Source organism: Rhipicephalus sanguineus, chromosome 4, assembly GCF_013339695.2.
Source record: "Rhipicephalus sanguineus isolate Rsan-2018 chromosome 4, BIME_Rsan_1.4, whole genome shotgun sequence".
NCBI lineage: Eukaryota > Metazoa > Arthropoda > Arachnida > Ixodida > Ixodidae > Rhipicephalus > Rhipicephalus sanguineus.
In genome coordinates, this window is record NC_051179.1 from 49,566,181 (window position 1) to 49,580,213 (window position 14,033).

The window sequence follows — 14,033 nt, forward strand, 5'->3', positions numbered from 1 at the left end:
GTACTACAGTCCTCGAGAGCTTAGTGCTCACGTGTTTCTGCAAACGTCCGCTATTCAAACATAACGAGCTATTCTTTGGGATTAAATAACCTAGTTAGTCCAAGACTGCCCCACAGAGACATGACGCAATTAGCTTTGGCGTATTTCATAAGCTACGTAGGTTCTTGACCATATTGTTCCACATGCTCGTGAGCAAAATGAAGACCGGTGAACGTGCTTGCAGTCCCGAGGTTGAAAAAGAGAAGAAGACGACGTTAATAAATAATATCTGGGGTTTTAAGTGCCAAAATCACGATATGATTATGAGGCACGCCGTAGTGGAGGGCTCCGGAAATCTTGACCGTCTGGCGTTCTTTAACGTGCACTGACATCGCGCAGTACACAGGCCTCTAACACTTCGCCTCCGGCGACCACCGCGGACGGCGTCGAATCCGCGACCTTCGGGTCAGCAGCCGAGCACTGCAACCACTGTACCACCGAGGTGGACGAGGAAGACGACGTTGAGGTCTCGAACCAGCCGGCCGCTCTTGAGCTCACCTTCGCGACCTAAAGTAAGTCAACCCCCTTCAGCCGCAGCGCCGAGAAACGGTCTCCTTCGCGCGTAACAATATTTACCCGATTCACTGGGAAAATTACAATATCAATCAATCAATCAATCAATCAATCAATCAATCAATCAATCAATCAATCAATCAATCAATCAATCAATCAATCAATCAATCAATCAATCAATCAATCAATCATGGCCAAGAACAACACTAAGGTCCAAGGGCCGGCTCACGGGTATGATTAAAGAATAATAATACTATGTCGATTACAACCTAAAAAAGAAGCCAGCTCTGCCCACAGAAACGCGGCGCGCCTGCCCTTCAGCTGCGAAAGACGTGCTAGCTGGTTTCCGCTAGAACCGCAAGTGCTTTCCCGGCTGATGTAAATACTATACATATTAGGAGTTAAAGGTCGTTATTACCTCAAAGATTAAGTTTGGCTGCGCAGCAATGTCAGAATCCTTGACAAAATCTACCAGGGTGTTCCAGTTTCCCACCGAAAACCAGCGACACATACGTATGTTTGTATGGGGAAGTCAACTATCTGAAACACTCGGGAAACGATTGACATCGCAGCTTTGAGACGGGTGTAGTTTTCGTAACGTGCTGTTTGTACAGTTGCAGCTCGCATTATATCATGGCCGGGATAGCTCTATGGAGCTCTCCCATAGTTGAGCAGAGATTACTTTAAATCGTTTACATTTTTTCTAAACGCCCTATAGTTGCTTAGTAGCACAGAGTGTTACATTGCAGTCGGCATAAGATTGCGTCTAGCGTTTGTACAAGTTATATTGACGCAATTTATTAGTATTTAGTGTATAAGCGCCTCTATCGCTTGCGTGTATTGGTTCAATAAACATTCCTCTGTGGATGGAGCATTTATGCAAATTCTATGTGCGAGGGACGGCAATGGCTGTGGGCAGAGGTGAGATTTTTTTTCTTACGTTGTAACCGAGCACAGAATCCCTCAACAGCAAATCTGTAATAAACGACATCAGCACATCTTACTAACGTTCCGATCTGGGTCTGGTAAAATCAACTTCGTCAAGAAGCGCTTAATAGTGCCAGATTGCCTTGCGATAAGTTCCCGCTAACGGTTACAGACGCACATGGAGATGCTTCGGCTGGAGACATTCGAAAGCACTTACATAGAAAAGCGGCTCGGTAAGATTTTTCTGCTACGATGTCATTCAGCAGCCACTTTCAACAAATATATCGGCTTGAGAAAAGTCAGGAAGGGGTGGGGATGGGGAAGGTTGTCGGATTCTAGATTGGACACTAAAACCACAAGTGTAGGGGTGTTTTAATAGCGAGATTTCCGAACAGAATGTAATACAAATACTAGAAAAATGACGTTCGATTATTGAATCAGATATTCTTGAACGCTTCTAAGAAAAGCAAGCTATAAATATTGTGCGGAGTTGCACTTGTACAAGTAAAAAAAAAACTGCCTCCTTATTTGAATTACTCTATTAATGCACGTATTGCCGTTTACAACGGGACGCCCCTTCGATCAAAAAGCTTCTAAACGAGAAACAAGTTATTTTGTTACCTTTATTTCTGACATCGGCTCCCTTACAGCAGAATCATCCCAACAGTCGTCCATTGCATAGATTCCTCTCCCTCTCTCTGTCTCAATAAGTAGTCGTTACTTCTTAGATTTGAACAGCAACGACCATTCGGGAATGTGTAATAGACGAGCGATCAAATGAAGTCTATACTTAATTCGTGTTGTACGCGAATACGTATATTTCGAATACTCGCGCTCCTATAACAGAAAATAAGCTTCTAATTTTGTTCGAATATTCAACGCAGTGTAACGCGGAACGCGGCAGGGCCTCAATTAGCGCTAGTTCGCGAAAACCATTTTATTAGAGGACTGCTTAACGTGCGCAGCCGAACGTTCAGTCGAACAGCCCAATTTAGATCGGATGCGATGTGTGCGCACGCACGCCAACTCAAGCACTCTATATCAAAGCTTGTTCTGAAAACGCCGCACACAGGCACTCGCGGGGATGCGTTTATTTAGAATGATGAGCGCTTGAGTGATATGCCAAGCTACAAGCATAGCTGCGTTGCTTGATTAATGCGTCGAATGCCGCATTGCACTGGAAAGCTTATCTGGAAAACTGTATGCGTACGGGGCTATTTCTTCACTGTCAGCGTGTACGGTGTCTATGACACAGTCGCAGCGGCTCGTAGTCGAGGCGCTAGCGTGCGAAGCGTGCATTCAAGAGGTTGGTCACAGCTTGTTAGTAATCACTGCACAGCAAAAAGGAAACCGTCTGAGGCGCTAGTGTTAGCGGAAAGCTGGTCATGCCAAAGCCAGTGCCAAGCACATGCCGTACACAGCGAAAACCGATCAATGTGTGAGGATCAGCAGCAGTGCCGCTACAGGCTCACCAAGCGTGCCGCGTATAGGTGAAGAATACGTGCCCAAAGGCTAAACATAGTGCAACAAAGTCTAAAAGAAAATTAGAAAAAAAAATGTAATCCACTCGTTTGTTACACGAAGCTACCAGGAATACACACGGATTTATCGGAAAGTAAAATTTTCTTTGCACCCGCCACGGCAGTCCAGAGGTTATGGCGCTCGACTGGTGACCCGAAGGTCGTGAGATCGAATCCCGGCCGTGGTGGCCGCATTTCGGTGGAGGAAAAAGGCTAGAGGGCCGTGTGCTTAGATTTAGGTGCATGCTGAAGAACCACAGGTGGTCCAAAGTTCCAGAGCCCTCCAATACGGTGTCTCTCATAATCATATCGCGGTTATGAGACGTAAAACACCGTCAATTATTATTAACGTTTCTTAGTGGACCAAAAATACGGCCTGGTCCGGGACTCAAACCCGGGACCTTTATTTCTAAGAAATTCATAAAGATTTCCTTGTGGCTCCGTACTGCAAACAGGCGGGTGACATTTTTTTTTCTTTTAACGATTCTTCATCCACTTACGTGATTCAGCAGGGCTTATATGCAAATTCTATAAGAAAGAGAGCGCATCGACGCTGTAGGCTTTCATAAAAGTACAGAAACATAAGTGAAGTAAGCAATAAGCTAGACAAGCGAGCTAAAAATAATTTCTGCGCGTTTAACCAGCGACAATACGACAGTGCCCCATCGGGACACTCGCGCATTGTGTTCATACCACAACAGCCCGTGCTTCAAGAGCCCGAACACGTCGGTCTTTGATTGTACAAGCGATAAAACGCAGCAGCGAGGATAATATGTAAGGACTTTTTTATAAATAAAGATACGTTAAGAAGAAATTACAAGCGCTGTATTATTGGCGCGCGCATCTACATACCGTATACCGTAGGCACACGAAGAGTAGTAGTAGTATTGTTACGATCCACTCGCATGCTCCCTAAATTCAGACGAAAGATTGCTCACTTGGTTGCAGTCAGTGAAAAGCTGCCCAGCACTCAGGTTCGCGTTCGGATACTCCTGCAACAACGCGATCGGCACACAGTGTTACCACCGAAGATCCTTGCACGATTTATCTAAATCTACTTCACCAAGTAATCTCCGCTCGCTAAGATTCCACTGCCTTTGCTCATTTCCCGTAATCGTATAAGTATACAACTCAAGAAACTCTAACAATAATCTCCTCACTAGGTTCATTGCTAATTCAACATAGGCTACACTGGTAGCTACTGCAGAACGAAAAAGAATGCTTACAACATAATTTTAAGAACAAGAAGCGAAAACACAACAATACCCGCGCAGTAAGAGCTAACTAATCTGTCTACAAGTTGTCCTTAAGCATACGTTACAATCACGACGCTGTTTATAACCTATGACTACAATTCTTCTTTTCTCGCAACCCACCTACATATACCAGAAAATTATTCTTTCCTCATAACCCACCTACCTCTACTCTAGTCCCAGCCCGTTATGCAGACATAGTCACCGATGACAAAGGCTTCAAAAACGACAGGTTGAGCGCGATATCGATTTTGTACTGCGTGTAGAGTGTCTCGAAGTAGTCTCTGGAACGCGAAAGCCGCGAAGAGCTGCGACTTTTCATGATGTCTGAGCGTGCAGCCTGATCAAAGGATTTGTTCGGTACAAACGGCTCCATTCCATCACTCCCGCTTACTCATTTCCGTGAATACCAATTCAGCTCTATAGTGGCTTCCGCTTTTACTGAAACATTTAAAAGGAGCCCCGAAGCCTTGGTCGTGGCTAAAAAACACGCTCTCTACATTATAACTGACTGTCTGCAAACCATTACTAACAGATTCTTCTATCCCAAGAATCAGCGTCAGGCTCACCATTATTATGCGGCGTACTGCGCACGGCTCCTTCTACATGCCTCAAGAACGCACCTCAAACAGCGCCAAAGTTCACACGCACATACACAGCGAGAGCGAGCTGTGAAACAACGACGGTAACTCCAACCGGTTCCCGGTGTATGCAGAGCGACTACTCAGTCGTCCGGCGCGCCCATGCGTACACGCGGAGAAGAAAAATGCAGCGCGAAGGAGGAGAGCAAAGAGTTGAGCTGATCATCGTGTCGTGCGCGTTGGCTCTCGCGTGCGCGCTGACTTGTCACTTGCGCGGCGTTGTGTATCGCCGCCGGAACGCCGACAGCGCACGTCCCCCGCCCGTTCCAAGCGAAGGAACGCGCGGAAAAACAAACCTGTCACGCACCTACACTGCCTGAAAACGACGCGCATGTGGCGATTCCGCATAGCTAAACCAAATAGTCCTGATATACAACTAGCTGGACTGTTTGTAGCGAAGCTCGTGGGCAAACAACGAGGAAAAATATCGTTATAACAAGCGTGGCATTATCTTCTTCTCAATAAAACACCTCGTTGGGCTAGTTGTTTCGCACTGTGCAAAAGGTGATAATGCAACGCAAGGCGAAGAAACAAGCGGTGCAGTAACGAGCGTGCAGGACGACCTTTCCTGTATCTATTGTTTCCTCGCCTTGCGTTGCGTTGTTACTTTTTGCGCAGTACCAGTTTCTTCTTCTTCTACTACTACTACTACTACTACTACTACTACTACTACTACGTTCACATTCATTACCACGATAAAGCCATTCCCCAACCTTCTATGGTCTCACTTCCCTTGAGCCAGCTGGCAGCGTACTATGCTCGCAAATTTTTTTGAGACGTCACACCACCTTATCTACCACGGTCCTCGACCTTATCTCCCTTTCTCACAGTACCCCTCCTGTTTACGCAACATGCTATCTTCCCTAAGCCTTAAATGACCTGCCCGACGCCACATCTCCCTGTATTCTTCCCTTTCTTTGAAAATCACTCATTCAATGTGTAATCATTATACCCCAATCTTCGTGCATCTTCACGCTATGCCTATCAGTTTTCGTTTTATCAGTCGTTACGCAACCATTGGTTCCTTCACGGGCTTCGCGCTGATTATCACAGAACATAAGGCGAGCACGGTGGCGTTGGGAGACGCAATTCGTAAGACATGTCGGCATTACGTTAGTTGCGGATGTCGCTTTAAGCTGGGGAGGTTGGTGCGTAGCTTGCTGGAAGCGCGTTGCCAAAGATACACGTCTTTGTTGCCGTCGTACAGGAAGTTCCGTCTCGCCGCACGATCACCGGCGCGTGGTGGTCTAAAGATCAAGGTTAATAGCACTGGGTCGGACAATACGTGAACGATGACCACAAGCAGTTGAAAAAAAGAAGCTGAGATTACGTGGTGTTCGTTGGGTCGTCGAGGCATTGTGCCTAAAGGAAGCGTGGGCACGACCCATGTTACATCACGACTTCTTGCGTCATCGCTAAATCACTCCGCTCAGATGTGTCGCGGAGCATCGTAACAGCCAGCGTTGCAGAACCGCGTGCTGTTTACTATAGCACCGCCCATTAATGAAAAGAAATGTGCACGAGCCGCTACGAAATCTCGCGAAATCATGTTACCTATATTATATCTGCAATGGAGTCAATTACAAACGTAACAGAGCGCACGCACGCACGCACACACACACACATACACACACAAACACACACACACACACACACACACACACACACACACACACACACACACACACACACACACACACACACACACACACACACACACACTAAACCCGAGACACAAACATACGAAAGCATAAGTGTCCGCCCACACACATACACATAAACGCGCGAGCAGTGAAACGTACATAATGTAGTAGCAGTTGCACTGTGTTAAATGCTTTTGTTACATTTGAACACTACATCGAACATAGTGAGAATGTATTGCACAAGGCCTTTTGCGTTGCACAACAGTCTTCAGCGAGTGCTGTGTATGAGATGGTCGACACAACGGAAGTCGAATGACACCCATGTCACAACTGCCTCCTATCCTTTTTAGAGCCGCCGCTCCTTTTTCAACTCAGTGCACTTCTCATTTCTCTCTCCCTTTCTATCGAAATAATGTCCAAAAAGTTTCGTCTGCATTGCTGTACACCACTGCACAAACTTCCATTTACACTAAAATGCACAGTCGTGCTCAAACTACCGGTACATAAATGCACTACTTGTACACAGCAATGTGCACATTGTATCTATGCCGCTATAACAGATCAGTCATGTCGACTGTATGACTCCCAGACAGCGCGGGCGCCTTCGTTCGGATTATACGGCTGCTGTTCAATGCACGAAGCGACGGCTGGGCCAAATGCAAACGCGTGTACGTATACGTACGGCAAACACTGTCCCGAAGTGCCTGCTCCCCGCACGGGCGCGTGCATGAGTGAGCGTCTACGACGGCAAACGAGCGGCGAGAGAGAGTGGCGCTTCGAGCGAGCAAACATTGAACGACGCCTAAAACGCTTCGCGCCGACGTAACGATTATTTTATTTTAATCCTTTCGCTTCCTGCGGCGATCTTGTTAAGGTTCCCTGCCTGACTTCACCGGCAAAACGTGACTGTAAGCATGTTTTCCGCGCTCCAGTTTTTCCGACTCTTATTTATACGTGCTTCAATGAAAGCAGCTTGGAGGTGTGTGTAGCATGACTATGATGACATGCACGTTACAGAGTGGCTCTATATTATCAGAAAAAAAGAGGATATGTTGGATTCGACGTTTCGAAAGTACCGATACAAATGTTTGCTGTCTTTTGCAGAGTATTACGTTGGGCGAGTTTATGCATGGCTTAATGCTGGCGGTCCTCTCCTGTCTTGCTTTTCCCTTGACTCTCAGTTTGCGCCACAAATCTATTCGTTTGTTGTGTTTTCCGTTAGATCTGTATGGAAATCTGGAGTTGCAGATACCTGTTATACTTACAGGTACATAGAAGGCACTTTTGCGTACTTTCTCAGGTACTCTAAATGCTCTACGGCGTCATTACGTGGGGCAGATCAAACCGCCGAAAAAGAAAATTCATGCTGGACCGACTGAGGTTCCTATGTATAATGTTGGAGAATATGCACCCTGACACGTAATACGACCTACGCAATTTTTACTTTTTTGGTTTTATTCACCATGAAATTCATTCCCCACTCTCGTAACGGCAAGAACCGGGCGATGAATGCTCAAGTATATGACGCAATGTGAAAGACTGCAAATGCGCGCGAAATTGGTAAAGAACTCAATAGTCGCACTGAGACTGTATGAAGTCCACGTTGCTGTTACAGCAGCGGATGGCGAACATTAGGCGACATCAATCAACACTAACCAGCACTTACCGTCATTTGACTAGGATTAGTCAATGCTAATCAGTGCTGCCAGTACGGAAGTAAATACAGCAGACCTGACCACCAAAGCTCGACGGTTAACGTTGACAAATCGCGGAGGGGTGCTCTAAATTACGATCTCGCATTAAATAAGAGAAAGAAAGAAATCCGGCGTAGGAAGTATGAAGGAAGCAGAAGCGTAGCCAGAAATATTTTTCGGGGAGGGGGGGGGAAGGGGGGGTTCGACCATCCTTTTTTTATGTTCGTGCGTGCGTTTGTATGTGTACGTGTATATATACGCATGAAAAATCGAAAAATTTCGTGGTAGGGGGGTTTCAACCCCCCCCCCCCCCACCCTCGCTGGCTACGCCCCTGGAAGGAAGTCACGAATGAAATTGATATGGTTCGTCGCGGTGGTGTAGCGGTTACGGTGCTCGGCTGCTGACCCGAAGGTCGCAGGTGCGATCCCAGCCGCGGCTGTCGCATTTCGGTAGAGGCGAAATGTTAGAGCCCCGTGTACTGTGCAATGTCAGTGCACGTTATAAAACATCGGATGGCCAAATTTCTGGAGCCCGCCACTACGGCCTGCCTCATAAACATATCGTGGTTTTGGCACGCAATACCCCAGATATTATTATTTATTGAAATCGCTATGGGGTCGAACCCGGTACCGTCGTCTTTCCGAGCCAATCGCTCTGCCAATACAGATAACGAGAATGCAGCTAGTAGAATGCCAAGAGCGCAGGTAAATTGATCCAAGACACGAATCCTCGATATAGGGAGAAAGGTGAACGAAAGACAGTGATATCCTCGAAAACCGAGCGCAGTTTCTCCGTTATAACAGAGGGCTACTTTTTGAGGTAAAGCCTAAGTTGCTTGTTTTCACCTTGCATCCCAGAGGCGTCATTTACGGTGAGGCAGGGGGGGGGGGGGGAGGGGGCGCCTGGCCGGGCCACACACCTTAGCAGCCCTAATTAGCTTCTGCATATTGTTCTACATACATGCTGGAATGAAACTCGTGCAAGCAGAGTTTCAGATTTTGATATAACACTGGCAAATCTACCGCGTGTATCTCACTCTCGATGCAGATGTCACCGGCTTGACCCTCTCCCCCCCCCCCACTTCACCGTATCAATGCAAATGTGAAACCTACGTCTCTCTTGTAAACGCAAGAACGGAAGACAGCAGGAACGGAAGATAATTGACAGGACAGGCGCTCAACTTACATAACTATACAATACGAAGTTATAATGTGGTGCATCACCTGGCCCTGCGGATGATAACCGTCTCTGTTGCGTCCGATATTTATTGCGGTATAAACTGCACTACACGTAGGGCACATGTAGTGCAGCACAACTCTGGCATGTTTATGTCAGAGTTATTCCTTTCAGCAGCGCTTAAAAATGTCCAAGTTAGGTTGCTTTTAAAGTTTAGCTCTAACGCGTTTTGTCTATCCTACCTTTCTTTTTTATAATTATATTTCAAAAACATGGAGAGGTGGGCTACGTTAGAGCAGGCTACCATGATTATTGAAAAAAAAAACAACAACAAAACAACAACAACAACAACACGCAAGAGGAAAAGACGCAAGAAATAATTAAACAATTGTGAAAAATAATATAATAATCAGAAGCGCCATGTACACAGCATATGCGATCTCTGGCGTATAAGTAATACCTCTAAGGCTAGAGTCCAATACATACACGGTCGTCACACGGATTACCGCAGATAGAGTGCGTGCAGATAGGTGCAGTGTTCATATAACATAATTATGACATATGCTCACGAACAAGACAATATGATGAAGATAACCATTAATGTCAATTATAAAAGGCTCATTAAACGAGTGTCCATTAAAAAAATTACGAAGAGCACTCATGGCGCGTCTCTGATTCTATCTTTTCGATTACATGAAAGGGTCAGCAAGTTACCTCGTCTGTGATTACTCGAGACAATTTCAACAACCCTCCATGAAGCCTGAGCAATCCTTCTTGCAAAGACCGTTAAACGTAGCATATCGAATGTGGGTCGATCCCCCCCCCCCCGCCCCTCCCCCCTTCCGAAAGAAAAAAGAAGAACGCGTGAGCGCATTTCATAAAAGAAATTTATTTACATAGTCGGTGGACTGGCCACACGTTGACTGACCCCATAGTTTTAGTCAGCGCACGTCCTGTGACGCACTTCTCTGTCCTGTACTCGAAAAAGTAGCGCTGGAATAGTTTTAGTAGGAATGTATCACCAACTAGGTCCGCAACGTGTTTTGTAAAGTCAAGACAAAAAAGCGAATTCCGGGTTGCAAAAGTGGCTTCACGGCAGTGCTTGGCAGCTATGCAGAGAAGATAGCTTCGCGGCAATACACGGGGATTACTAAAAATTTCCGTGAATCATTGCTCAGAGTGCGGGTTAGAAGCGAGAAAGTACGGTATATGTTACAGGTAGAGTGGGTACGAAGCGTTTTGTCGTAAACATGCTACATTGTCCCTGATTTATCGTTTGTCCCGCCGTAACTGGCGCTACTAGTTTCTGTTTCGACTACAAGTCGACCCCCTCTCCCCACCCCCCACTCCCACTTCGGATTTCGTCTAGAAAAAATGGGTCGACCTACAGTCATGTAAGTACCGCATCTCTTAGCACGCGCGTCACAAACACACAAACAAACAAACACACAAACAAACAAACAAACAAACACACAAGCAAATACACACACACACACACACACACACGCAAACACACACACACACGCACGCACACACACACACACAGTCGACAACGTCGTTTCTCCCTCTTCCCTCTCTTCCTCTTCCCCTTCTTTTTTTCTTGTTTGTTCAACTCGGTGTCATTCGCAGTGGTTGTGTGTAGGGCAGGACACCAACGACGTAGTTTCGGGGCAAGAGAATGAAACGACCCTTAAAGCAAGAACTCGGATCTAATTAGGCGAAAATGTTGCGCCACGCAGTTTCAGAGTTCCCCCTGCTTGGCTTTATACAAAAGCTGCAGTTGCGTTCAGAGTTTTTACTTCAAGTTTATGCGCGGGCCTTTCACCGACAGGTGGCGTGGGCAGCGCGCAAACAAACCTTGTACGGCTGGTAGAGACGCTTTAGTAGCGTTGGATGCGAGAGGCACAAGAGAAACTTTCTCAACTTGTTGTACACGTGCATATGCGTACTTGAAGCTCTCATGTAAGGCAGAGTCGACAACCTCAAAACATACGGCTCACTGAGAAGCGAGCAGCTTAGAGCGAACGCTCTTCTTGCCGATTTCGAGTATGTTATTGCACGGGTGTTGTGCTAGAGCTTGTGCGCAGACAAGTAAAAAGTCAACTATTCTTCCGCCAAATTCGAGGCGGGAGCTAAAACTCGATTTAAAAAAAAGCTTTCGAAGAAGCGGTGCTTACTCCCCGCAGGAGCGTCAGGATATTGAAGTTTATGTAGCACTTCGGTAGCCTTGAAAGACTTGAAGGATTACATCTTCAAGCTGTATTTCACGGTATACACGTGGTTTAAGAGTGCCGAGTGAAATCGCGTGTGTTTATATTTTCGTAGGAATCTGGAAAAACCTGTTCACGTTCTAGCTCGAGTTTAAACGTTTTTGTATGTACCAAGAATCGGCTGTCCCTCTCTATGTCAGAGAAAATGTCGTTTCAGGTGTACACGCGCACACAATCCGATGTAGGCGCAAAGGTACTTCTCTCTACATATAGTTTAGCCTCTAGACGCGTCGCGGCGCATAAATAAGTAAGGCATCTGATATTTTCAGGCATACCCTCCGTGGTATACCTCAGCAACTAAGGCGTCGTTCGGCTAAACGTGAGGACTCGGTTACGATTCCCTACCGTGGTGGCCGCATTTGGATGGGAGCGAAATGTAAGAAAACATCCGTGTACATAGGTTTAGGTGCATGTTAAAGCAATCGAGGTGGTCATGAATTAAGCTGGAGTTCCCCACTACGACGAGCCTCATTAGAATATCGTGTTTCTGGAAAGTAAAGTTCCAGAATTTAATTTTGTTTTACTCTCAGACATGACGTATGAGTTTAGAGCTACATTCTCACCCTATGCGTGGATATTCTGAGCTACAGACCATGACAGAGCGAGAGAAAGAGAGGGAGCAACGATAGGGAGGCTAACCAGATGAGATCTTCAGTTGTATACGTTGCACTTGGAAAGGGAAAGGAGGGTATGAAAGGAATAAATAGGAAAAGAGTTTTTAAAGGCCAGCGGTACTGCTGGTAAACATTATACGTTATACATGCAAGTGAGTGCATCAAGTTCAGTATGCGAAGTATCTCTAGTTGGAGCTATTTTGTTCTTTTCTTCTTGACGGTGTTCCACACCACAGTGCGTTGTTTAGGACCTGTACAGTATAACTGTTTCATGGGGGTTATAAGTGTTCTTAGTGCACTGCCTCTTTTTTTTCCGGCAGGAGGATCTAACGGAAACATATAAGATACGACGGTCACTTAAGCAGTGCATTGTCTTCGAGCAGAGAGATATCGTATTTTTTCAGTTTGAGCGACTTGCGAAATAAAGCGCCCTCTATATTCAAGACAATAGAGGCAGCATTTACATAACCGTCTCTCTTGTTAGTTAATGTGGGCTGCTGCAGATCGAGGTAATCGCGTACTCTCAGTGCGCGTGGAATCGCAATGTATACGCAGTGGTGTAGCATAGCAAGCCAAGTGAAACTTCGTTAACGTCCCCCTCTCCCCCTTGCCTTTTCTCTCTATATCTCTATCGAGCGCACAAGGACACCGTTCTGAATATATGTGACTAAATAACAGGTGCCATACAAACATGTAGTCACACCGTTCACAGTTATGTGTACATTGGCGAAGGGGGCGCCAGTTCACAACGGAATGTGTTGACGACGAGCCGGAAATTCAATTGAAACGGTTATTGATTATTTAGATTATTGTGGCTTTGAGATCTTGGTGTTGAATTTTTTGCGTTACAAAATTGCATTCCTTTATTGGCAATATATTTTACGACGAGGGAAAAGTGTACGCTAATAATGGCTAAATGGGAAAATCTAGCGTTTCACTGACTTTCGCGTCCATAATATAGCTGCAAGAGGTCGATGAACAAATCGTTACCAATACAGGACTGGGCAAAAGCTGCGAAATAGAAAAGAAAGTTTAATAGCAGGACAATACTTTGAGCAGACGCCGTCAAAATGTTGTGGAATGAGCGAACGCTAGATGAAGAGCTGAGGGAGCCAATATATTGCATTCTACGCTACCGTTCCTCAGAGATAAACAGAATAAGATAAAGACCGCGTACAATATTCTTCTTCCAGAGCAAAATGTGGCGCTCACTTCCGTTTATTGTATTATTTGTTGATTGTGTGCTGGACGCGTGCAGGTTTCCTACAATGTGATAATAGTATTCGCCCAACGTTGTACCTAGCCCCTGTCGCCTCTCTCTCTCTCTCTCTCTCTCTCTCTCGCACACACACACACAAACACACAAACACACACAGAAACATAAGAAGACATTCAAATTGCAAAGGTTAACTAATTTCGAGTGGGAGGAAGAAAACGGCAGCAAATGTTGCACGATCAAAGGGGAAACACACCTTTGCTGCCGTTTTTTTCCTCCCACTCGAAATTAGTTAAGAGGAGTGTCGTAAGACACTGCCTCGACAATGCGCTAAGCAAATCATGTCGCCATTTAATATGTACAAGCCTCGACAACCAAAAGGCTTGCCTTGCACTAGCAGACTATACCCCGACCACCTCCTGGTGTTGGTCGCAGATTCCTGCTCAAAAAGCCTTCAGGTTGCCGGCAGAATGCCGCCGCCGTTATGAATGTCCAAAAGGAGTTCACAACCATGCCGTACCTACGC

At 46.0% G+C, this 14,033-nt stretch overlaps 1 protein-coding gene across 4 annotated transcripts in view; it reads right to left on the reverse strand.

Annotated features, from left to right (window-relative positions):
* Positions 1-14,033, reverse strand: part of LOC119389938 (small conductance calcium-activated potassium channel protein) — a 257,296-nt gene that overhangs the window by 222,450 nt on the left and 20,813 nt on the right. For 2 of the 4 annotated variants that reach the window (XM_037657388.2, XM_037657390.2), the window contains exon 2: positions 3,938-3,991. The exons of the other annotated variants lie outside the window; for them this stretch is intronic. In XM_037657388.2, the coding sequence (XP_037513316.1) occupies positions 3,938-3,991 (54 nt within the window). The remainder of the gene's footprint in view (positions 1-3,937; positions 3,992-14,033) is intronic. 4 annotated transcript variants of the gene reach the window in all.